This window comes from Hemitrygon akajei, chromosome 5 (assembly GCF_048418815.1).
Source record: "Hemitrygon akajei chromosome 5, sHemAka1.3, whole genome shotgun sequence".
Taxonomy (NCBI): Eukaryota; Metazoa; Chordata; class Chondrichthyes; order Myliobatiformes; family Dasyatidae; genus Hemitrygon; species Hemitrygon akajei.
Window position 1 is genome coordinate 114,779,458 of NC_133128.1, and position 26,220 is coordinate 114,805,677.

The following is a 26,220-nucleotide window of genomic DNA, read 5'->3' on the forward strand; positions in this document are numbered from 1 at the left end:
ATGGACCCTGAGAAGATGTATGCCTACTATTCCAATGTGGTTTGGTGTGTGCTGACTCAGAGACCCCTGGCAATGGCTTGGCTGGAAGAAACAGAAAGTCCTGAGAGGTGCCCAAGTCAAAAGACTCGAGCGCGCAAAGCAGTTTACTCCATCAGACGGTTCACAGTTGTAAGTGCCTGCTTCTCTTTGTTTATAACCTCAGGTTCAGAATCAGGTTTAATATCACTGGCTTGTCATGAAATTTGTTGTTTTGCAGCAGAAATCTAGTGCAATACATAAAAAACTATAATCATAGCATTTTAAAAAACTATTAATTACAAACCCTAGCCTCGAGAGCTTTGATTGCTGGCATAGCAAGCACCCAGAATCAGAATCAGGTTTATTATCATTGACTAAGCTGTGAAATTTGTAATTCATAGTATATTTTATGCATTACACTGTACTGCTGCCGCAAAACAATGAGAAATCTATATGAAATCTAGTGCAAAAAGTGAGCAAAATTAGTGAGATAGTGTTCACGGGTTCATTGTCCATTCAGAAATCGGATGACAATGGGGAAGAAGCTGTTCTAAAGCATTGAGTGTGTGTGTGTGTGTCCGTCCGTCCATCCCCAGGCCCCAGTACTTCCTCACCGCTGGTAGTATTGAGAAGAGGGCATTTCGTGGTTGGTTATCAGATCTGTGAGCTACAAATCCTTCCTTCTCCCTCAGTTACTTTGGGACAGCTCTTCAACACCTTTTTTTCACCCTCTGCCACTTTTTCTTCACAGTCTACAATACCTCCTGTTTTATTGAGCACAGAAGTGGCAGAGGGACATGAAAACATATCAAATATTATGTATGTATTGTTATTTCAATCCAGAAAAGTGTGAAGTGATAGATGCTGCCTGACCGGATCCGGTTCTTCCATCATTTTGTGTGTTCCTTTGGATGTCCACCATCTGCAGGACCTTTTGTGTACAGAGTTAATGGCAGGTTGATAGAGTTCTTCAAAAGGCATATGGGGTGTGGGTCTTCATTAGTCGCATTGAGTTCAGGAACCACAAGTTGTTGATGCAGCTCTATAAAGTCCCGGTTAGACGACACTTGGAAGTATTGTGTTCAGTTTTGGTCCACCTATTAGTTCAAAGTAACTTCATTATCAAAGTCACATGTCATCTTATAACACACACACAAAATGCTGGAGGAACTCAGCAGGCCAGGCAGCATCTATGGGGGAAAAAAAGTACAGTCGACATTTCGGGCCAAAACCCTTTGGCAGGACTGGAGAAAAAAAGCTGATGAGTAGATATGAAAGGGGGGGGGGGGGGGAAATATATGTCATCGTATATGTGAGATTCACTTTTTTGTGGGCATTTATAGTAAATACAGTAGAATCAATGAAAAACTGCACACAACAAAGACGGGCAAGCAATCAACATGCAAAAAACAAACTGTTAATACAGAAAGAGGAAAAAATACAAAATAATAAATAATGAGAGCATAAAATTGTAATTTTCCAAGTCTAAAATTGACTTAAAAGTCAATCCATAGGTTGTGGAATCAGTTCAGTGTTGGGGTGAGTTATCTTGCCCCACAATACCCTGGTTCAAGAACCTGATGGTTGAGTGGTAATAGCTGTTCCTGAATCTGGTAGTGTGGGTCCCGAGGCTCCTGTAACTCCTTCCTAAAGGTGGCAGCAAGAAGAGAGCCTGGCTTGGATGGTGGGAGTTGGTGATAATGGGTGCTGTTTTCCTGCACCAGTGCTGCTTGTAGCTGTGCTCAATGCTGGGGAGGGCTTTGTCGTGATATATCCACTACGTTTTGTAGGTTTCTTCATTCAAGGGTATTGGTGTTTCCATATCAGACCGTGATGCAACCAGTCAATACACTCTCCAGCACATGCCAAATCTTCGTAAACTCCTATGAAAGTAGATGTGTTCCTGTCCCTTCTTTGTAACAGCACTTAAAGTGCTGGGTAAAAGACATCCTCTGAAATGATAACGCTGTGGAATTTAAAGCTGCAAACCCTCTCTGCCTCTGATCCTCCTGAGGAAGACTGGCTCATAGATCTTGTTTCTTTTTTCTGTGGTCAATAATCAGATCCTTGGTCTTGCTGACATTGAGTGAGAGGTTGTTATTGTGGCACCACCACAGTTTTCATTCTCCCTCCTATATGCTGATTACTCACCACTTTTGATTCAAACAACAACAGTGGTGTTGTAAGCAAAGTTAAAATAAGGCACCAGAGGTGGGCTTAGCCTCACAGTCATAAGTACAAAGCGATTAGAGCAGTGGTCTAAACACACAGCCTTGTGGTGCACTTGTGCTGATGGTGATTGTGGAAGAGATGTTTTTGCCAATCCAAACTGACAGAGGTCTGCAAGTGAGGAAATTGAATATCCAGTTGCATAAGCAGGCATTGAGGCCTGGCTGCTTATAGATTAGTCATGAGTGTTGAATGTAGAGCTGTAGTCAATGAAGAGCACCTGATGTATGCAGCTTTACTGTCCAGATGTTCTGCGGTTGACTGAAGAGCCTATAAAATGGCATCCGCTGTTAGTCTGTTGTGACGGTAGGCAAATTGGAGCGGATCCAAGCTGCGTCATTAACCTCTCAAAGCACATCATCACAGTGTATTATAGATTTATAGGAAGGATGTGGCAGCTTTAGAGAAGGTGCAGAGGGGTTTTACCAGGATGCTGCCTGGATTAGTCGCGTCTCTTATGAGTACAGTCGGCCCTCGTTATCCGTGGATTCCGCATGCACGAATTCAACCAACCGCAAATTGTGAAAACCCGGAAGTGCTCTTCCAGCACTTGTTGTTTGAGCATGTACAGACTTCTTTCCTTGTCATTATTCCCTAAACAATGCAGTGTAACAACTATTTTACATAGCATTTACATTGTATTAGGTATAAGTAATCTAGAGATGATTTGAAGTATACGGGAGGATGTGCATGGGTTATCATGGATCGGGATTTAAAAAATTGGAAGTTCTCTTACTAAGTAAGTCGGAACAGGTACATCCGGTAGTGTTTAGCAACACACACAAAATGCTGGTGGAACGCAGCAGGCCAGGCAGCATCTATAAGGAGAAGTGCTGTTGACATTTCGGGCCGAGACCCTTTGTCAGGAATGTTTGTCTTAGTATATAGTATATATTTTACCTTTCTATGCATATAAAACACTGAAGAACGTATGTTTCAGCGCCGGGCTTGGGAATGGAAATTCTCGGGACTCGGAACAGATTGCTCCCTGGTGCGCTCTCCACCGTGCTGGAGTGACGTGGAGGATCAAAAACTCAAAACTCAATAATTAAACCACTGCGTTGCTTAGTACTAATTGTAGCTTTCATCGGGGCAGGGCCTTTCTCACTTTATCCTTTAAAATGGTTCTGATCGTTGACTGACAGAGCCTAATGCTTTTCCAATGACCGATGGCATTTCACCTCTTTCCAATCGCTTGATTATTTCCACTTTATTTTCAATCGTGATTGTGATTATTTTCGTGAATGGAAACACTGCGCATTCAGAGCTCAGGCTCTGATGTCTGATGTCTGAGGTGCTGATGTCCACCGCACTGAGACAGGTTAAATAAGGTCTGGGGTTCCGCTGGGTCCTAAAGTCCACCGGATTGAGACAGGTTGAATAAGGGACTTGAACATCTGCGAATTTTGGTATCCGCGAGGGGTCCCGAAACCGATCCCCCGTGGATAAGGAGGGCCAACTGTATAGGTTGAGCGAGCTACGGCTTTTATCCGTGGAGTGAAGAATGATGAGAGTTGATTTGGTAGAGGTGTATATAATGATAAAAGACATGGAGTGGACAACCAGAGACTCCTTCCCCAGGCTGGAAATGGCTAATTCAAGGCGGTTTAATTTTAAGGTGACAGGAGGAAAGTATAGAGGGAGCAATGTAGGGTAGGCTTTTTATACAGAGTGGTGGGTGCATGCAATGCCCCCTGCCAGGGGTGGTGGCAGAGACAGATATATTAGGGACATTTAAGGAACTCTTAGATATCACAAGATCACAAGACAAAGGAGCAGAAGTAGGCCATTCGGTCCATCGAGTCTGCTCCGCCACTCCACCATGAGCTAAACTATCCTCCCGTCTAGTTCCAATTTCCGGCTTTTTTCTCCGTATCCCTTGATGCCCTGACTAATTAGATAACTGTCAATCTCCTCCTTAAAAGCCCTCAATGATTGGGCCTCCACAGCTGTATGTGGCAACGAATTCCATAAATCCACGACCCTCTGGCTGAAAAAATTTCTCCTCATCTCTGTTTTAAATGGGTACCCCCTAATTCTAAGACTGTGACCTCTTGTCCTGGACTCGCCCACCAAGGGAAACAACCTTCTCACATCTACTCTGTCCAACCCTTTCAACATTCGAACTGTTTCTATGAGATACTCTCTCATTCTTCTATACTCTAATGAATACAATCCAAGAGCCGACAAATGCTCCTCATATGTTAGTCCCTGCATTTCAGGAATCATCCTCGTTAATTTTCTCTGAACTCTCTCCAACATCAGCACATCCTTTCTAAGATAGAGGGCCCAAAACTGAACGCGGTAATCTGCACACAGATATGAACGTGGATGAAAGAAAAATGGAGGACTGTGCGGCAGAGAAGGGTTAGATTGATCATGGAGTAGTTTAAAGGCTCAGTACAACATCATGGGCCGAAAGGCCTTTACTGTGCTTTTGCACTTCGATGATTTGTCTGCTTTCACCCTCCCCTTGCAATCAAGCCCATTGTACCATGTCTTCCTCTTGTTTGCTGTACTTACACGTTGTCTGAGTGGTACAAAGCAACCCATGCCCCTCTGAATAGCTGCTCTTTTTAATATTACACTCATGTATATAAAAAGCTCTACATTTCTGTTTTCTGCACATAAATGAATTGTCTTCCAGTGAATCTATTATCTCTATAGTCACTACCTTTGTAGCCCTGAGATGATCAATTTAAAAACATTTCTCACCTCTGTGCTGTTGGATTGGTATCTAATTCACAGCTAATTTACATTAGACCCAGTTCTCACACCGACTTCAGGAAGTTAAACATCATTGTCTGTGACATTTGCTTTCCTCAGTGGGACTCAGCCATCAAACAGATCTTTACCCACCCCCCTTTCAGCAAGGATTTCCTTGTCTGTCTATCCTTCCCAGCTGGCTCTTATCCCTGCAAGCACTACACTTCTGATGAAGGGTCTCAGCCTGAAACATCAGCTGTTTACTCTTCTCCATAGATGCTGCCTGGCCCGCTGAGTTTCTCCAGCATTTTGTGTGTTGTTTGGATTTCCAACATTTGCAGACTTTCTCTTGTTTGTGAAGCACTACACCTGCCCATTCATCTCCTCCCTCACCTCCATTCAGGGCCCCAAACAATCCTTCCAGATGAGGCAAGACTTCACCTGCAAATCTTTTGGGGTTGACTACTGTATCCAGCGCTCCTGATGTGATCTCCGCCATATTGGTGAGATCCGACGTCAATTGGGATACCATTTTGTTGAGCACCTCAACTCCATTTGCAAAAAAGCACACGTTCTTGCTGGCCAGCCATTTCAATTCCCCGTTCCAACATATTCGTCTACTCTGAGGTTAGAGGAGCAACACAGCATATTCTGTCTAAGTAGTCTACAACCTAATGGCATGAAAGTTGAATTCTCCAACTTTTGGTAATTTTCCCTCTCCCTCTTCTTCAGATCCCCATTTTGGCCTATTACCTTTTCTCCTCACCTGCCTATGGCCTGTCCTCCTTGCCCCTCCTTCCCTTTCTCCCATGGTCCACTCTCCTCTCCTATCAGACTCCTTTTCCAGCCTCTTACTTTTTCCACCTATCACTTCCCAGCTTCTTACTTCACCCCCCCCCCCCCCACTCACCCACCACCGTATTTTGGCAGCTTCCCCCTTCCTTTCCAGTCCTGATAAAGGATCTTGGCCAGCAGTGTTGACTGTTTATTCATTTCCATAAAGGCTACCTCACTTGCTGAGTTCTTCCAGCATTTTATGTTGTTCTGGATTTCCAGGATGTATAGAATCCCTTTTGTTTATAAAATACCTCCACCACTTCCTGACCATAATTTCTCCTCTTTTAATTTGTGCATTTTCATGTTAATTATAGTTGTCTTTTATTTTTCACGTCTATACATGTGCAAAGGTATTTGTGAGTCCCTGTGTAGGATTCTGTAGAGGTTAACTTGCAGGTTCAGTTGGTGGTGAGGAAGTCAAATCCAGTGTTAGCATTCATTTTGACCAAAATATAAAAGCAAGGATATAATGCTGAAGCTCTATTAGGCATTGGTCAGACTGCACTTCAAATACTGTGAGCAGTTTTGGGCTCTTATCTGAGAAAGGATGTGCTGGCATTGGAGAGGGTCCAGAGGCGGTTCTCAGGACTGAATCTGGAATGAAATCGTTAGCAGTGGAGTTTAGAATAATAAGGTGCAGGGTGGAATCTCATTGAAATATTGAAAGTCCTCGATAGAGTGGGTGTGGCAGAGCTGTTTCCGATGGTGGGTGAATCTGGGATCAGAGACTGCAATATCAGAATAAAAGGATGTCCCTGTAGAAAAGAGATGAGGTATTTCTTCAGCTAGAGAATGGTGAATCTGTGGAATTTATTGTCACAGACAGCTGTGGAGGCCAAGTCATTGAATATATTTAAAGTGGAGGTGGATGGATTCTTTATTAGTAAGGGTGTCAAAGGTTATAGGGAGAGGGCAGTAGAATAGGATTAGGGGGAGGCCATGATGGAATGGTGGAGCAGACTTAATGGACTGAATGGCCTAATTCTGCTCCTTTGTCTTATAGATGCTTATACAGTCTGCTTTCGAATGTTTCTTCTCAGCTCCTCTTTATATTCTACTTCCCTTCTTCTGAGCAATGCCTTGATTTTGGGAGTTGGGAACGTGTTGCCTGATTCAGATAGGTGTATGATCAAGTATACTGTGTATAACAGCATCCTCTCACAAAACTACAGCAAACCAGTAGAAAGGTCATTGGCTACGGTCTACCATCATTGCAAGATTTGTATGTGTCCAGGACAAAGTAGCAGGCAGTAAAATCATAGCAGACATTACCCAGTCTGAATACTGCCTTCTCCAGAAGCTCTCTTCCAGAAAGCACAATGGGGTATTAAAACTAAAACTTCAAGCCATCTTAAACACCAGCAGTTAATCTGAACAAAGCTCAAAGTAAGTTTATTATAAAAATCTGTATGTCACCATACACTACTCTCAGTTCATTTTCTTGCAGGGTTTCACATTAGAACAAAGAAATTCAATAGAATCAGTGAAAAACTTTACATGGACCATTCTAGTTTTCCCCCTAACCTCCCCCCTCCCACACAAACCATTCTAGTTCTCCCCCTAACCCCTCTCCACCATCTGTTATCCCTTTCACTGCACGACACTAGACACTTTAAACCACCTTTAATAATGCTGTTTACATAGTAAATACATGCTGGTATTTATGCACATTTTATTTGATATCCATTCCTTTACCTCTAACTTTATTTTTGTATCATAATTTATTCTTTATAAATGTTGAATGTTGTAATAAATACAAAATGCTGGAGGAACTCTGCAGGCTGGGTAGCATCAATAGAAAAGAGTAAACAGCTGACGTTTTGGGCCGAGACCCTATTACTTTGATTTCCAGCATCTGCAGATTTTCTCTTGATTGTGAAATGTTGAACATTGTTGCATGGTGTGACAACACGCCACAGCAAATTCCTAATGTCCTAATGTGTGTACACTTTATTAGGTACACCTATACATCTGATTGTTAATCCAAATATCTTGGCAGCAGTTTAATGCATAAAAGCATGCAGACATGGTCACGAGGTTCATTTGTTGTTCAGACCAGACGTCAGAATGGGGAAGAAATAGCTTTGACTGTGGAATAATCATTGTTGTCAGATGGGGTGGTTTGAGTACCTCAGAAACTGCTGATTTCCTGGGATTTTCAGGCACAGCAGTCTCTGGACTTTGCAGACAATGGTGCGAGAAACAAAAACAACTCGGCAGTTCTGTAGGTGAAAACGTCTTGTTGATGAGCGAGGTTGGAGGAGATTTGCCAGATTGGTTCAAACTGATAGGAAGGCAGCAGTAAATCAAATAGCAGTGTTGTGCAGAAGAGCATCTCAGAACTTACACACTGAACCTTGAAGTGGATGGGCTACAGCGGCAGAAGGCCATGAACATACACTCAGTGGACCCTGTGCTGGACTGTTTTGTTCCAGTAGAGCAGTCCGAGGCAGTACCAAAAGAAATGCCAAAGTGACATAATGGAATACAGTCGGCCCTCCTTATCCGCAAATTCCGCATGCGCGAATTCAACCAACTGCGAATCGTGAAAACCCAGAAGTGCTCTTCCAGCACTTGCTGTTCGAGCATGTACAGACATTTTTTCTTGTCATTATTCCCTAAACAATGCAGTATAACAACTATTTTACATAGCATTTACATTGTATTAGGTATTATAAGTAATCTAGAGATGATTTGAAGTATACGGGAGGATGTGCATGAGTTATCGTGGATCGGGATTGTTATGCCCGCAGCCCCCTCCTTTGTGAGAATCGCAAGAGCACTAGTGGGGTGGGTCAGTGGACCCAGGAAATGGGAGAGAGACATGCCGGATGCCTCGTTCCCCGGCGATGCAAAATAACGCGACATTGGCCATTGTCTCTTGGAGACACATTTGTGGATTGGGAACTAGGCTACGTGCAAGCCCTCGGGCAAAGTGGGCTGGTTGAGAGAGAGATTGCATCACCCCCAACCTGATTGACATCTACTACCCTGCGAGTCAAGATAAAAGAGGGGCTGTAGAGACGGCCCCTCAGGCGCACCAGAAGAAACGCTAGCGATCCTGTAATAGCGGGAAGCCATTTGAAGGAAGCCACGTGCGTTCAGTTCCCTTGCCTGGGGGGCCGGTGGTGGGTACCACAGAAACGATTTTCTTGAACTAACAACGGGGAACCAACTCCCCCGACTCAACGGATTGGCCTCATCAAAAGACCCGGGCAAGTTTCTTTTCTCAAAAATCTCTCTCTCCAACAAGTGAAAACCCAGCGGTCCCCAAAGGCTGAAGCCTGCAGGAACTGAGTGACTTTTATATTTCCATCGGACAATATATTATCCCCTAGACAAACGATAGAGCTATTTCTTATTGATGATTATTACTATACCCGCGCTTTTAGATTGAGTATTGACGACGAATATTATCTGAATGTTTGTATTAATCTTATTTTTGTGCCCCTTTATAAATAAAGACTTTTAAAAATAGTACCATCAGACTTCAACGGACCTCTCTATCTTTGCTGGTAAGTGACCCAGTTACGGGGTACGTAACAGGATTAAAAAAATCAGAAGATCTCTTACTAAGTACGTTGGAACAGGTACATCCGGTATTATTTAGCGTCAGTTAGTCAAACGTTTGTCTTAGTACATAGTATATATTTTACCTTTCTATGCATATAAAACACTTAAGAATGTATGTTTCAGCACCGGGCTCGGGAACAGAAGGACTCGGGACAATCGCTCCCAAGTACGCTGTCCACCGTGCTGGGTTGATGTGGAGGATCAAAAACCCAAAACCCAATAATTAAACCACTGCGTTGCTTAGTAATAATTGTAGCTTTCATCAGGGCAGGGCCTTTCTCACTTTATCCTTTAAAATTGTTCCAATTGTTGACCGACGTAGCCTAACGCTTTTCCAATGACCGATGGCATTTCATCTCTTTCCAATTGCTTTATTACTTCCACTTTATTTTCAATCGTTACCGTGCTTATTTTTGTGAACAGAAACACTGCGGATTCAGATCTCTGCTGCTGGGTACTGTTACGTACCCTGTAACTGGGTCACTTACCAGCAAAGATAGAGAGGTCCGTTGAAGTCTGATGGTACTATTTCTAACAGTATTTATTGATAAAATACACAAAAATAATATCAATGCAAACATACAGATAATATACGTCGTCAATACTAAATCTAAAAGCGTGGGTATAATAATAATCAATAAGAGATAGCTCTATCGTTGTCTAGGGGATAATGTATTGTCCGATGGAAATATAAAAGTCACTTTAGTTCAGTCAAGCTGTAGGCTGCAGCCTTTTTGGTTGGAGAGAAAGACGGAGGTTTAACTTGCCCATTCCTTGTATGATGTCAATCCTTCGAGAGTCGTTGGGAGACTGATTTCCCCTTCGAGGTTAGCTAAAGCCGTGCTTCCGTGGCAAGACCCACCAATTCCGAGGCAAATGGAAAAGGACGCACGTGGGCTGGTTCCACTGGCTTTCGCTGTTACGCTGTTACAGGAGTTCTAGCATTTCTTCTGGTGCGTCTGAAGGGGCTGTTCCTCAGACCCTCTTTTATCCTGACTCACAGGGTCTCAGATGTCAATCAGGGTGGGATGATGCAATCCCTCCACCAACCCCCCCCCCCCCTCTGTTCATTGCCTGGGGGCTTCGATGCATCGTACAATATTCAATACACAATCCCGTCTCCAAGAGACAATAGCCGTTATCCATGGTTCCGCCTTTCGGAGGCCAGGACACATTCCAAACTCTTTGTGGATTCTGCATGTCTTTCTCTCATTTCCTGGGTCTCCTGAACTGACTTAATAGTGATCTTGCGATTCTCAAAAAGGAGGGGGCCACAGACGTAACAGTACTAAGGTCCACCACATTGAGACATGTTAAATAAAGGACTTGAGCATCTGCGAATTTTGGTATCCCCGAGGGGTCCTGGAACCAATCCCTCGCGGATAAGCAGGGCCGACTGTAATTGAGAGAGGTACTCTTAATGGGCCCCCGCCACCGAATTACACCTATGTGAGCAACAAACCGGAGCACCTGAAGGAAAGACACAGTCATAGGGAGAACAGATAAACTTCTTACAGTGGTGGGAATTGAGCCCAGGTCGCTGGTGCTGTAATAGCATCACCCAGTTAAGGTATGAGAATGTGGTAAGCGATATGAAAGACTGATACCCTGCTCAATTTATTGTCTCCAGAATCCAGCCTCCCCTCCTCTTGAGAAAATTCCACAAACAAAAATGCGCTCTCTTTCAGCAGCTGGATGTCTGCCATTTATCCAGCTGCACCCCTCTCTGTCACATCTGTGCTCCCGGGCTGGCATTTCTGATCACATTTGTTTGAGATTGTAAATTTCTCTACTTTACCAGTGATCAGAGTGAGACCAGTTTCAGCTGTACACTATTTGTCACATGTACATCAAAACATACAGTGAAATGTACACAAAATTCTGGAGGAATTCAGCAAGTTGGCAGCATACATGGAAAGAAATAAAGAAGCAATGTTTTGAGCCGAGACCCTTCATAAACAATGGCTCTTTATTGTAGAATCATCTGCAGAATCTCTTGTGCTTAAAGCGTGCAGTGAAATGCGTCATTTGCATCAACGCCCAACGCAGTTCCTGTATGTACTGGGGGCATGCTGCAAGTGTCACTATACTTCTGGTACCAGTGTGGCATGCCCACAACATACTAACCTGTGTAAGTATTTGGAATGTGGGAGGAAGCTAGAGTGCCTGGTGAAACCCACAAAGTCAAGGGGAGAACGTATAAACTCCTTACAGTTGGCAGGAGAATCGAACCCTGATCAGTGATTACTGATGATGTAAAGGTGTTGTGCTAAACTCTATGCTTCAATGCAATGTTGAAATAAATAGTCAATATTTCCAATCGAGACCCTTCACCTGGCCAGTAGGGTTTTGATAGGAAACTTTGATTGTCTGTCTCCCAACATATTGTCATGTTATTATGATATTGTGACAACAAAAGGGCTTTTCACTTTTTCAGGACATATGATCTGTGCTCCAATACACAGGACCACAAGAGGTGCAGAGGGTTGTAGACTTGGCCAATTTTGTCATGGGCACAATTCATGCTACTGGTTATATTTCATTAGGACTTTGAGATTTGGTATGTCACCAAAGACTAGCAAATTTCTACAGATGTAGCATGGAGAATCATTGTAATAGTCTGCTATGGAGTGGTAATGCACAGGATCAGAAACAATTGCAAAGGGTTGTAAACTCAGCCAGCTCCATCATGGATAATAGCCTCACCAGCATTGAGGACATGTTAAACAGTGGTGCCTCCAGAACAAGGCACCATTGTTAAAGGCCCTCACCATCTGGGAGCATGTCCTCTTCTCATTTCTACCACTGGGGAGAAAGTACAGAAGCCTGATGATCCCTTCTCAAACAGCTTCTTCCCCTCTGCCAGCAGATTTCCAAATGGTCCATGACTGCCATCTCACTGTTCCTCTTTTGCACAATTTATTTTTTATTGTAACTTGCATTCATATCTTTGCCTGTACTGCTGCCAAAAATTCAACAAATTTCTCAGCATATGTCGGTGATAAGAATCCTGTTTCTGATGGCAAACTGATACCTTTCTCTGTTATTTGTCCATTGTAATTTGAAAGAAGAGTTTTAAGATGTTTGTGTGCAGAAAATGGTGAGATTTCTAACTTAGTTTGCCCTTTTTCTCCTAGACCATGGCTTCCAGACCTGGGGAGGAGGTGTTTGTCCAAAATTTGACAAAACTGCTCCGAAACTACGGTGAGTCTGAAATTTAAAAAAAACTCTAGACACTGGAAATCTGAATTCAAACCAGGAAATGATCGGCAGGTTCAGCCGCATCATTGAAAGATCAACGTACGCAAACTGCGGGAGGACCCTCGCTGTTCAGACAGCATCTATGGAGAGAAATAAAGAGTCAATGTTTCAGGCCAAGAATCTTTTTTAAAAATCATTATTTATTTATTTATTAGGTTTTTAGAAAATTACAAAGAATAAATGTAATGATAAAATAGTAAGAGAGAAAAAGTAATATTAACCCTCCCCCCTCCCCTTAACCCTTGTCTAAAGAAAGAAAAAAAAGAAAGAAAGAAGAGAAAGGTTGCCTGGATATCGGAGGATCCCCACATGCTTCATGGAGTTCAAAATAATTTTTATTTTTATTTTTACTTTCCCCAATTACTTTATAATTTTATCTTCAAAGGACCTATGTATTTAATCCTATCTTTTGTAGGTATGGGAGCCAAATTTTCAAAAATATCATTCATTTCTTAGATTGTATGTAATTTTTTCAAGTGAAATACAACTATATATTTCATTATTCCAACGATCCATAGTTAAATATAAATCAGATTTCCAAGTAACTGCGATAACTTTTTTGGCTACTGCCAATGCAATTTTTATAAATTTTTTCTGATACTTATTCAATTTAAGTTTCAGTATTGTCCCTTCAATGTCTCCTAATAAAAATAATATTGGACTATGTGGGAGTTGTACTCCAGTAATTTATTCCAATAAAAGTCTTAGATTTATCCAAAATGATTGAATTTTAAAACAAGACCAAGTAGAATGTAAAAATTTCTTGATTACATTGAAAACATTGGTCAGACATATTTGAATTTGATCTATTTATTTTCTGTGGTGTTATATATAATTGATGTAAAAAATTATTTTGTACTAATCTAAGTCGAACATTTATTGTATTTATCATACTATCAGAATATAATCTTGACCAGCTTTTTCCATCAATTTTAATATTCAAATCAGATTCCCATTTTTGTCTTGATTTATGAATTCCTGATTTAATTGTCTGTTTTTTGAATCAAATTGTACATACAGGATGTAAATTTTTTAATTTTTCCTTTTTGAATTAATATTTCTATTTCACTAGGTTTTGGCATCAACATTGTTTGACCCAGTTTTTCTCGTAAATAAGCCTTTAATTGAAAATAACAGAAAAGAGTGTTGTTTGATATTTTATATTTATTTTTTAATTGATCAAACGACATCAATATACCTCCTTCAAAACAATCACCTATATATTTAATCCCCTTTTGGAACTAATTATGTAAAAGTTTATTATCCATTGTAAAAGGAATAAGCCTATTTTGAATTAAAGTTCTTTTTGCTAATAAAGATTTCTTTATCTCATCATCCATATTTACCTTATTCCATAAATCAATCAAGTGTCTTAATATAGGAGATTCTTTTTTTTCCCGTATCCATTTGGATTCCCATTTATATATAAAATCTTCTGGTATGTTTTCTCATATCTTATCTAATTCTATTCTAATCCATGCTGGTTTTTCTTCATCAAAAAAAGACACAATAAATCTAAGTTGATTTGCTTTATAATAATTCTTAAAAATTGGAAGTTGTAACCCTCCTAAATCAAATTTACATGTCAATTTTTCCAATGATATTCTTGACATCTTTCCTTTCCAAAGAAATTTCCTTACATATTTATTCAGTTCTTGAAAAAACTTCTGAGACAATTGTATTGGTAAAGTTTGGAATAAATATTGCAATCTAGGAAATATATTCATTTTTACAGCATTAACTCTACCTATTAATGTTATTGGTAACATCATCCATTTATCAAGATCCTCTTTTATTTTTTTTAATAATGGCAAATAATTTTGTTTATATAAATTTTTTACATCATTATCAACTCTAATACCTAAATATTTTATCCCATTTATTGACCATCGAAATTGAGTTACTAATCGACATTGATTATAATTTCCTTTGGTAAGGGGTAAAATTTCACTTTTATCCCAATTTACTTTATACCCTGATACTTTCCCATATTCTTCCAATCTAAAAGATAGTCTTTGCAAAGATTGCAATGGGTTTGTTAAATAAATCAAAACATCATCAGCAAATAAATTAATCTTATATTCTTCTTGATTAACTCTAAAGCCCCCAATGTCTGAATCTGTTCTAATTAATTCAGCTAATGGTTCTATTGCCAATACAAATAAAGCAGGTGATAATGGGAAGCCTTGTCTAGTTGACCTCGTTAAGCAAAATGGTGTTGAAATCTGACCATTTGTAACTACTTTAGCTTGAGGATTAGTATTTAAGGTTTTAATCCATTGTATAAAAGATTTTCCTAACTCATATTTTTCCAATACCTTAAATAAAAAATCCCATTCCAATCTATCCAATGCTTTTTCTGCATCCAAAGCAACTGCCACACTCATTTCCTCTCTTTTTTGTGCCAAATGAATTATACTAAGTAACCGGGTTATATTATCCATTGATTGTCTGTTTTTAATAAAACCTGTTTGATCCATATGTATTAATTTTGGTAAATATTTAGATATTCTATCAGATAAAATGTTTGCTATTATCTTATAATCTGTATTCAACAAAGAAATAGGCCTATATGATGTTGGTTTTAAAGGATCTCTATCTTTTTTTTGGCAATACAGTTATGATCGCTGTTAAAAAAGATTGTGGGAGTTTATGCATTCTTTCCACTTGATATATTAATTCCATAAAAGGAGGAATTAATAAATCTTTAAATTTTTTATAAAATTCAGGAGGAAAACCATCTTCTCCTGGGGATTTATTACTCTGAAGTGATCCTAAAGCTTCTTCGACCTCTTTTAATGTAAAGGGCATATCTAATCCTTTCTGTTCTTCCAAATTTAATTTTGGAAGGGTTATTTGTGATAAAAATTTATCTATCTCAGCAATCTTATTTTGTGATTCTGATTGATATAGTTCAGTATAAAAAAATTTTAAAGTTTCATTAATTTCTAAAGGTTTATAAGTAACTTTATTTGCACTTGTTCTAATTGCATTTATTGTTTTAGAAGCCTGTTCTGTTTTCAGCTGCCAAGCAAGAATCTTATGTGGTCTTTCACCTAATTCATAATATTTCTGTTTAGTTCTCATAATTACTTTTTCTGTACGATATGTCTGGAGTGTATTATATTGTAATTTTTTATTAACAAGTTGTCTTCATTTTTCTTCTGTCATATATCTTTGAGATTCTTTTTCTAACTTTATGATATCTTTTTCCAATTGATCTATTTCTGCCATGTATTCCTTAATTTTAGATGTATAACTTATAATCTGACCCCTTAAATATGTTTTCATCGCTTCCCATAATACAATTTTATCCTCAACTGGATGTAAATTTGTATCCAAAAAAAAAATTGAATCTGTTTTTTCATAAAATCACAAAAATCTTGATGTTTTAATAAAATTGAATTAAATCTCCATTTATAGATCGATTCCTCCTTATCCATCATTATCATTGTCATTATCAAGGGGGAATGATCTGACAGTATTCTTGCTTTATATTCCACACTTTTCAGTCTATCCTGAATATTTTTTGATAATAAAAAAAATCAATCCTTGAGTAAGTTTTATGTCTATTGAATAAAATGAATAGTCTCTTTCTCCTGGATTAATTTTTCTCCATATATCAATCAGGTTTAAATCTTTCATTAATGATAAAGTTAGTTTTATTACTTTTGATTTTGTAGCAACTTTAGTTGACCTATCCAAAACTGGATCTAAACAAAAATTAAAGTCTCCACCTATTAATATTTTATCATGTGCATCAGCCAAGTTCAAAAAAACTTCTTGTATGAATTTTGCATCATTTTCATTTGGTGCATAAATGTTCATAAGAGTCCATAATTCTGAAAAAATTTGACAATGTATAATCACATATCTCCCCACAGAATCAATTACTACATTTTGTATTTTAATTGGCAAAGTTTTATTAACCAAAATTGCAACTCCTCTCGATTTTGAATTAAATGAAGCTGCAATGACATTTCCAACCCAATCTCTCTTTAATTTCTTATGTTCTGTTTCTGTTAAATGTGTTTCTTGTAGAAAAGTTATATCTCCTTTCATTTTCTTAATATATGTTAAAACTCTTTTTCTTTTCACAGGCCCATTAAGTCCATTAACATTAAAACTTAAAAAATTAAGTAAATTAATCATTCATAATACCTTGGGAACTCTTTAAAATTCTCCATGTTGCTATGAGTCTCTCCCCAACCATCCAGGCAAAAAAGAAGAAAAATAGAAGAAAGGTAACTAATATATAAGAAAAAAAAATACCCCCCCCCCACTAATGTTGCGAATAAAAAGAAACACAACATTACCTCCCCCCCCCCATTTTACGGGTCATGGTAATCGCCATGATTGTACACGTGAAACTCGCAGCCATCGATCAGGAGCTCCTCCAGCTCCCCCGCAAAAAAAAAGAAAGAAAATATATTAGTGAAGAAAAAAAAGAAAATAATTAATGTCTCTACTCCCAATTAATACTCAACTATTTTTTTCTTCTTATTTCTTATAAATGTCCGTCAAGTCCAACCTTATTTCAGTCTTCATCATTAGTCCACTTCATTTCTACAATTCTTTACTCCCCCTCGTGGATATCAGATAGTTCTTGTACAAATTTCTCCGCTTTCCGGTAGTCAACGAAAAATCTTCTTTCTTTGTTATCCAGGAAAATTATCAATTTTGCTGGGTAGCTCAATACAAGTTTATAGCCCTTTTCCCATAAAGATTTTTTCACTGGATTAAATTCCTTCTGCCTCTTCAGAAGATCGTAACTTATGTCTGGATAAAAAAAAACTTTTCCCCTTCTATCATCAATGGCCCATTTCTCTTTTTAGCACCTTGAGTAGCTGCCTTCAAGATCATTTCTTTATCTTGGTACCTTAAGCATTTTATCAAAATTGATCTTGGATTTTGATCTTGTTGAGGTTTTGGTCTTAAAGCTCTGTGTGCTCTTTCAATTTCAATTACTTGATTTCCTTCTTTCATTTCCAAAATTTTCGGAATCCATTCTTGGAAGAATTTTATTGGATTTTCTCCCTCTGTACCTTCTATAAGACCAACAATTTTAATATTATTTCGTCTACTAGAGTTTTCAAGCGCATCTATTTTTTCCAACATCCGTTTTCTTTCTGTTGTCCAGGCAAGATTATTGTCTTCTATCTTATCTATTCTTTCAGCGTTTTCTTCCATTTTTACTTCCATCTCTTTAACTTTATTATCCATCTTCTTTTGTTTTTCCACCACATTATTGCGTGTAATCTGCATCCTTCTTATATCTGTTCTTATAGCTTTTAATTCATTCATCATATATATCAGGATATCTCTTATGTCTCCTTTAATCTCCTCCTTTTCCTCTTCTTCATCTGTGTTTCCCAAAGAATCTTGATTCCACTTCTGATTCACTTCCAATTTCACTTCCAGCCGTAGTTGGGATTTGTAGTTTTGTTAATATCTGTTCATGCATACTTGTTTCTTCGTGCATGCATTGTTCTTGCAGTTTCTTCTTAGAGACCGCCGACATTGCCGCAACTTCCTGTCCTGCACCATCAGAAGTGCCATGCACTTCGCCGGGAGGAGATCCAACTTGAGTACGAGGCTTCTCCGAGACGGTTAGGCCTTTTTCCCCGCCGACTTGCGCAGTCTTCGAAGTAGTAGCTTTCTTCTGTTTCGGTTTAGGAGCCATATCTAAAAATAATCCTGAGTTGCCAATAAATAGTTTCTAGTAGGTATTTGTTAACTCTTCTTCACTTAAACCCTATTTCATTACTTTTTACAAGGGAGCTGGATTCCCAACATCTCGATCCTACGTCATCATGTGACGCCCCCAGGCCAAGAACCTTGATCAGGACTGGAAAGGAAGGGGGCAGAACCAGAATATGAAGATGGGGGGAGCTGGGAGGAGTACAAGCGGGCAGGTGATGGGTGAAACCAGGGTGGGTGGGGGAAGGGGGGGTGAAGTGAGAAGCTGGGAGGTGTTAGGTGGAAGAGGTAAAGGAGTGAAGAAAAGGCAGTCTAACAGGAGAGGACAGCAGACCATGGGATAAAAGGAAGGCGGCAGGGAGGTAATGGGCAAGAGAGGAGAAGAGAAGGGTGAGGGGGAATCGTTATGGGGAATGGAAAAAGAGAGAAGGGGGGGAAGAGTAATTGGGGCGTTAGAAAAATCTGATGTTTCACCAATCACCTTCCAGCTTGTACTCCTTCCCTTCCCTCCACCTCCTGCGAGATTCTGCCCCTTTCCTCTCTAGTCCCAATGAAGCACCTTGGCCCAAAGCTCTGATTATTCCCCTCTGTAGACGCTGTCTGACCTGCGGAGTTCCTCCAGTGTTGCTTAAGTTTTCCAGCATCTGCAGACCTCTTGTGTTTGTGATCTGTGGAGGATGACCTGTTGAGTGGGATGGAAAGTGAGGAGCAAGCAGCTCTCTCCTTGCCTTGTCCAGGAGGAGATCACGTGAGAGTAGAGGTGCAGGAAACGGATGAGATGAGATTCAGGGGAAGCCACAATTTGGGGCAAAGACCGCGATATAGTTATTATTTATATATATTATAAATAGAATTAATAGAGAGAAAAAGTAGTGAGGCAGTGGGGCAATGCTAACATCAAAAGGGGGTAAAGGAGCCTTGGGTCCCACACCACCAGGTTCAATAGGTATATTTAACGCCAGAGAAATGTATACAGTATACATCCTGAAATTCTTTTTCAGCCCCTCAACCATCAGGCTTTTGAACCAGAGTGGGTAACTTCAGTCAGCCCAACATTGAATTGAGTCCACAACTTATGGCTTCACTTTCAAAGATGCTACAACTCACATTCTCAGTATTTGTTACTTTTTTAATTATTATTTTGGTTTTTATTATATGGACAATTTGTCATATTGTAGCGGGGTGCTACGCGCAGCGCTGAAATTACGACACGGAGTCGATAAACTGCAACCACAGAACAAGTTTATTTCAAAAACACAGTCTTGCTTTAAAGCCTGTCTCCCCCACTCGATACTTCGAGAGGCACGTAACTGAAACTCCCTGAGGCTATCTACCTTTGTCTCTGGCTCTGGCTAATTGTCAGCCGGTTCAAGTGTGCTAGTGATTGGGTCGCCACATAACCCCCCCCCCCCCCCCCAGAACCGGCGGTAGACCCCCCAATGTCCACAGTCTGGGCCGGGCCCTGTTTGGGAGGTCGGCCTCTGCGCCGCGGTGCCGGAAACTCGACCGGTTTGCGCCAAGTCCACATGGGCCGGTTTGAGTCAGTCCACCGTGACAACCTCCTCTCTCCCCCCAACGTCCAGCACAAACGTGGACCCGTCGTTTCTGATCACCGTAAACGGCCCCTCGTAGGGCCGTTGCAGCGGTGGCCGATGCCCGCCCCGGCGTACAAACACAAACTTACAGTTCCGCAGATCTTTGGGTACGCAGGTCGGGTGCTGCCCATGCTGCGAAGTGGGTATGGGGGCCAGGGCACCGAGTCTCTCGCGTAGTCTGCCCAGGACCGCTGCGGGTTCTTCCTCTCGCCCCCTTGGGGCTGGTATGAACTCCCCGGGAACGACCAGGGGCGCGCCGTACACCAACTCGGCCGACGAAGCGTGCAGATCGTCTTTGGGCGCCGTGCGGACGCCGAGTAGGACCCAGGGAAGCTCGTCCGCCCAGTTAGCTCCTCGCAGGCGCGCCATGAGAGCCGACTTCAGGTGGCGGTGGAAACGCTCCACCAGTCCGTTCGACTGTGGGTGGTAGGCAGTGGTGTGGTGCAGCTGAGTCCCCAACAGGTTGGCCATCGCTGACCAGAGGCTGGAGGTGAACTGGGCGCCTCTGTAGGAGGTAATGTGGGCCGGGACACCAAAGCGGGAAACCCAGGTGGCGATCAGCGCCCGGGCGCAAGATTCGGAGGTGGTGTCGGTGAGTGGGACCGCCTCTGGCCATCTTGTGAACCGGTCCACGATAGTGAGGAGGTGCCGCGCTCCACGCGACACTGGCAGGGGGCCCACGATATCCACATGAATGTGGTCGAAACGCCGGCGGATGTGGTGGAACTGCTGCGGCGGGGCCTTGGTGTGTCGCTGCACCTTGGCCGTCTGGCAGTGCAGGCACGTTCTGGCCCAGTCACGGACCTGCTTGCGGAGTCCATGCCAAACGAACCTGCTGGAGACCATCCGGACGGTAGTGCGGATGGAGGGGTGGGCCAAGTTATGAATGTTGAACACACGTCGCTGCCAAGGTGCCGGGACGACGGGACGGGGCTGGCCGGTGGCGACGTCACAGAGTAGGGTCCTCTCACCTGGGCCTACGGGGAGGTCCTGGAGCTGCAAATCGGAAACTGCGGTTCTGTAACACGGGATCTCCTCATCTGCCAGCTGTGCCTCAGCCAGTGCCTCAAAGTCTACCCCTTGGGAAAGGGCGTGAATGTTAGGGCGAGAGAGTGCATCCGCCACGACATTGTCCTTACCCGAGACGTGCCGGCCGTCCGTCGTGTATTCAGAGATGTAGGACAGATGGCGCTGCTGGCGGGACGACCAGGGATCGGACACCTTTGTGAATGTAAAGGTAAGCGGTTTGTGGTCCGTGAATGCGGTGAAGGGCCTACCTTCTAAGAAGTACCTGAAATGCCGGATTGCCAGGTATAGCGCCAACAGTTCCCGGTCGAAAGCACTGTATTTGAGCTCGGGTGGCCGCAGGTGTTTGCTGAAAAACGCCAGGGGTTGCCAGCGGCCCGCGATGAGCTGCTCCAGTACCCCACCGACTGCCGTGTTAGATGCGTCCACCGTGAGGGCGGTAGGGACGTCCATTCTGGGGTGCACTAACATCGTGGCATTCGCCAAGGCCTCCTTCGTTTGAATGAAAGTGGCGGCGGACACCTCGTCCCAGGTAATGTCCTTGCCCGGACCGGACAGCAAGGCGAACAGGGGGCGCATGATCCGGGCAGCTGAAGGGAGGAAGCGGTGGTAGAAATTGACCATACCTACGAATTCCTGGAGGCCTTTGACCGTGGTGGGTCGGGAGAAATGGCGGACCGCATCTACCTTAGCGGGCAGAGGGGTTGCCCCGTCTGTGGTAATCCTGTGGCCCAGGAAGTCAATGGTGTCGAGCCCGAACTGGCATTTGGCCAGGTTGATCGTTAGACCGTAGTCACTCAGCCGGGCAAAGAGTTGTCGGAGGTGGGACAGATGCTCCTGACGACTGCGGCTGGCTATGAGGATGTCGTCCAAATAGATGAATGCGAAGTCCAGGTCGCGTCCCACCGCGTCCATCAACCGCTGGAACATCTGTGCGGCATTCTTCAGGCCGAACGGCATGCGGAGGAACTCAAAAAGGCCGAACGGGGTGATGAGAGCTGTTTTGGGGACGTCGTCCGGATGCATCGGGATTTGATGGTATCCGCGTATGAGGTCTACCTTGGAGAAGATCCGCGTGCCGTGCAGGTTTGCTGCAAAGTCCTGAATGTGCGGCACAGGGTAGCGGTCTGGTGTTGTAGCCTCGTTCAGCCTGCGGTAGTCGCCGCACGGTCTCCAGCCCCCTGTCGCCTTGGGCACCATGTGCAGGGGAGAGGCCCATGGGCTGTCGGACCGCCGAATGATCCCCAATTCCTCCATCCGCTTGAACTCCTCCTTCGCCAGTCGGAGCTTGTCCGGGGGAAGCCGCCGAGCGCGGGCATGGAGGGGTGGTCCCTGGGTCAGGATGTGGTGCTGTACACCGTGTCGGGGCATGGCTGCCGTGAACTGCGGTGCCAGAACCGATGGGAAATCCGCCAGGACCCTGGTGAAGTCGTTGTCGGACAGCGTGATGGAGCCGAGGTGAGGGGCTGGCAACTGGGCTGCACCCAGGGGGAATGTCTGAAAGGTCTCGGCGTGAACCAGTCTCTTCCTGGGCAGGTCGACCAGTAGGCTGTGAGCCCACAAGAAATCCACACCCAGAAGCGGTTGGGCTACGTCGGCCAGTGTGAAGTCCCACGTAAACTGGCTGGAGTCGAACCGTAGCTGCACCGGACGGGTGCCATAAGTCCTTATTGTGCTGCCGTTCGCGGCCCGTAGGGGGGGACCCGGCGCCCTGCTGCGGGTGTCGTAACTCATCGAAGGTAAGACGCTGATCTCGGCACCGGTGTCGACCAAAAACCATTTTGGCTCGACACCATTGTCCCAGACATACAGGAGGCCATCCCGACGGCCAGCCGTCGTAGCCATCAGCGACGGCTGGCCCTGGCGTTTCCCGGGAACTGGCAGGGCGGGCGGCAACGGTGGGCTTCTGCGCCCCACCGCTGGTGGTAGAAACACCAGTGCTCGTTGGGCTCCACACCTCGGCCTCTGGGTTTAGCGGGCTCTGCAGCCGGGCCTGGACTGGTTTGCTGCTGGGAGCGTGGCCGGGTGATCTGTGCGACGGACGCCCCACTCACCTTCTTGGCGTTCCACAGCAAGTCCGCCCGGGCCGCCACCTTCCGGGGGTCGCTGAAATCCGCGTCGGACAGCAGCAGGCGTATGTCCTCGGGCAGCTGCTCCAGGAAAGCCTGCTCAAACATGAGGCAGGGTGTGTGTCCGTCGGCCAGAGACAACATCTCATTCATTAAAGCTGATGGAGGCCTGTCTCCCAAGCCATCCAGGTGCAGTAAACGAGCAGCTCGCTCGCGGCGGGAGAGCCCGAAAGTCCCTATGAGCAGGGCTTTGAATGCCGTGTACTTGCTGTCCGCCGGGGGAGACTGTACGAACTCCGCGACCTGGGCCGCTGTGTCCTGGTCGAGGGAGCTCACCACGTAGTAATAACGGGTGTCCTCTGAGGTTATTTGCCGAACATGGAATTGGGCTTCTGCTTGCTGAAACCATAGGTGAGGTTGTAGCGTCCAGAAGCTTGGCAGCTTCAAGGAAACCGCGTTAACAAACGCAGCGTCTGCCATCTCCGGTCCAAAAAAACGTTTGGACCGTCGGGTTCACCAATGTAGCGGGGTGCTACGCGCAGCGCTGAAATTACGACACGGCGTCGATAAGCTGCAACCACAGAATAAGTTTATTTCAAAAACACAGTCTTGCTTTAAAGCCTGTCTCCCCCACTCGATACTTCGAGAGGCACGTAACTGAAACTCCTTGAGGCTATCTACCTTTGTCTCTGGCTCTGGCTAATTGTCAGCCGGTTCGAGTGTGCTAGTGATTGGGTCGCCACAATATTTTGAAATTGTTTGTCCGTCTTTGTGTGGTTTTTCATTGTGTTTCTTTGTATTTACTGTGAATGCCAACTAAATGAATCTCAGGATAGAATATGGTGGCGTACATGTACTTTGATAATAACTTTATTTTGAACTTTAAACTTTGTACTATTCCTTGATTCAGGCCCATTTAGAAATCTGATCAGATGTCTTTTCTGTGTTCTCTCTAGGTGACTCTGTGCTGAGTGGGACGAGTACGCTCTCCCTGTTGACTATTGGCCTGCAGAAACTACACCAGCTCTTTGAGCAGCACCTATTGGCTCGCAAGTACCAGCATGGATTTGTCGCGCTTCCCTCCCACCCATCTGATACAGCCTCAGTCCTGGAAGTGCAGTTCCTTTTCGATGTGTTCCAAAAAACCAGCTCACTGAAGGTTGGTTGGTCTTTGACGGGCTAATTTTCCTTCAGTATCATTATACATGCACTCTGTGGCACTCGAGAACTGTTTTGCAGCGCATTTTCTACTTTCGTGATAGTTGCCACCTGGTTAATATAACGTTTTATATCACCAGTCATTAGGGGTTAACTCCTGCTGCTGTCCGTAAGGAGTTTGTATGCTCTCCTGTTACCATGTGAGTTTCCTCGAGTGCTCCCACATTGCAAAGCTGCATGAGCGAGGGTTAGTATGTGGGTGGGCAAGTTACATTGGTGCCAGGAGCGTGGTGATGTCACTTGCCGGTTGCCTTGTACATCTTCAGATTGTGTTGGTCATTGATGCAAATGAAGTATTTCACTGTATGTTGATATTTTGATGTACATGTGACAAAGAAAGATCATTCTTCTTTATAGTGCCCTATCAATGACTCCCAGACAGGAAGAATATGGCTTGAATATTGAGTGAAGCTCCCTCCGCACATTCCCAGGTTCAGACGTGGGGTAAAGCTCCCTCTATGCTGTCCCATCACAGATCCCCGGGGTCAGACACAGAATGAAGCTCCCGCTGCACTGTCCCATCACACATCCCCAGGGTCAGACACAGAATGAAGCTCCCTCTACACTGTCCCATCACACATCCCCAGGGTCAGACACAGAATGAAGCTCCCTCTACACTGTCCCATCACAGATCCCCGGGATCAGACACAGAATGAAGCTCCCTCTACACTGTCCCATCACACATCCCCAGGGTCAGACACAGAATGAAGCTCCCTCTACACTGTCCCATCACACACTCCCGGGGTCAGACACAGAGTGAAGCTCCCTCTACACTGTCCCATCACACATCCCCAGGGTCAGACACAGAATGAAGCTCCCTCTACACTGTCCCATCACAGATCCCTGGGATCAGACACAGAATGAAGCTCCCTCTACACTGTCCCATCACACATCCCCAGGGTCAGACACAGAGTGAAGCTCCCTCTACACTGTCCCATCACACATCCCCGGGGTCAGACACAGGATGAAGCTCCCTCTGCACTGTCCCATCACAGATCCCCGGGGTCAGACACAGAGTGACTCTCCCTCTACACTGTCCCATCACACACTCCCAGGGTCAGACACAGAGTGAAGCTCCCTCCACACTGTCCCATCACACACTCCCAGGGTCAGACACAGAATGAAGCTCCCTCTACACTGTCCCATCACACACTCCCAGGGTCAGACACAGAGTGAAGCTCCCTCTACACTGTCCCATCACACACTCCCAGGGTCAGACACAGAGTGAAGCTCCTTCTACACTGTCCCATCACACACTCCCAGGGTCAGACACAGAGTGAAGCTCCCTCTACACTGTCCCATCACAGATCCTCGGGGTTAGACACAGAATGAAGCTCCCTCTACACTGTCCCATCACACATCCCCGGGGTCAGACACAGAATGAAGCTCCCTCTACACTGTCCCATCACACATCCCCAGGGTCAGACACAGGGTAAAGCTCCCCATACATTTCCCATCACACTCACAAGTAGGGTCAACACAGGTTAGACATAGTTTTGTTCCCTCTACGCTATCTAATATTATTTGTCGGTGAAATACTGAGCACTTAAAGAGCCTGACAGTTTTTGAAAAATGCTATAGAATATTTTCTGTTCATTAGAGAGGGAGGATAGGATCTGATCTGAAAGATCAGATAATGCAGAGTCAGCAGGTCAGGCAGCATCCATGGAGAGGAATAAACAGTCAACGTTTCGGGCCGAGATCCTTCATCAGGGTTGGAGAGGTGACACCAGGTGAGGGGGAAGGTGGATGTTGGGGGCGGGTGGGGGATGAAGTAAGGAGCTGGGAGGTGATAGATGGAAAGAATCTGATAGGAGAGAGTGGATCATTTGAGAAAGGGAGGCAGGAGAGACACCTGATGGTGATTATAAACCACTATCAACGATAATAAATCTGATTGAGAGTTATTTCTGATATTAAAACTAACAAACTCAAGCATTCAAACGGGGTTTAAGTTGCAAAACAACTGATGAACCCACTTCCTACTT

General features: G+C 43.8%; 1 protein-coding gene across 5 annotated transcripts in view; it reads left to right on the forward strand.

The window, feature by feature from the left end:
- Positions 1–26,220, forward strand: part of stk11ip (serine/threonine kinase 11 interacting protein) — a 141,325-nt gene that overhangs the window by 20,149 nt on the left and 94,956 nt on the right. For all 5 annotated transcript variants that reach the window (XM_073046236.1, XM_073046240.1, XM_073046239.1 and 2 more), the window contains exons 2-3: positions 12,501–12,567; positions 23,971–24,173. In XM_073046236.1, the coding sequence (XP_072902337.1) occupies positions 12,504–12,567; positions 23,971–24,173 (267 nt within the window). In that variant the 5' untranslated portion in view covers positions 12,501–12,503. The remainder of the gene's footprint in view (positions 1–12,500; positions 12,568–23,970; positions 24,174–26,220) is intronic.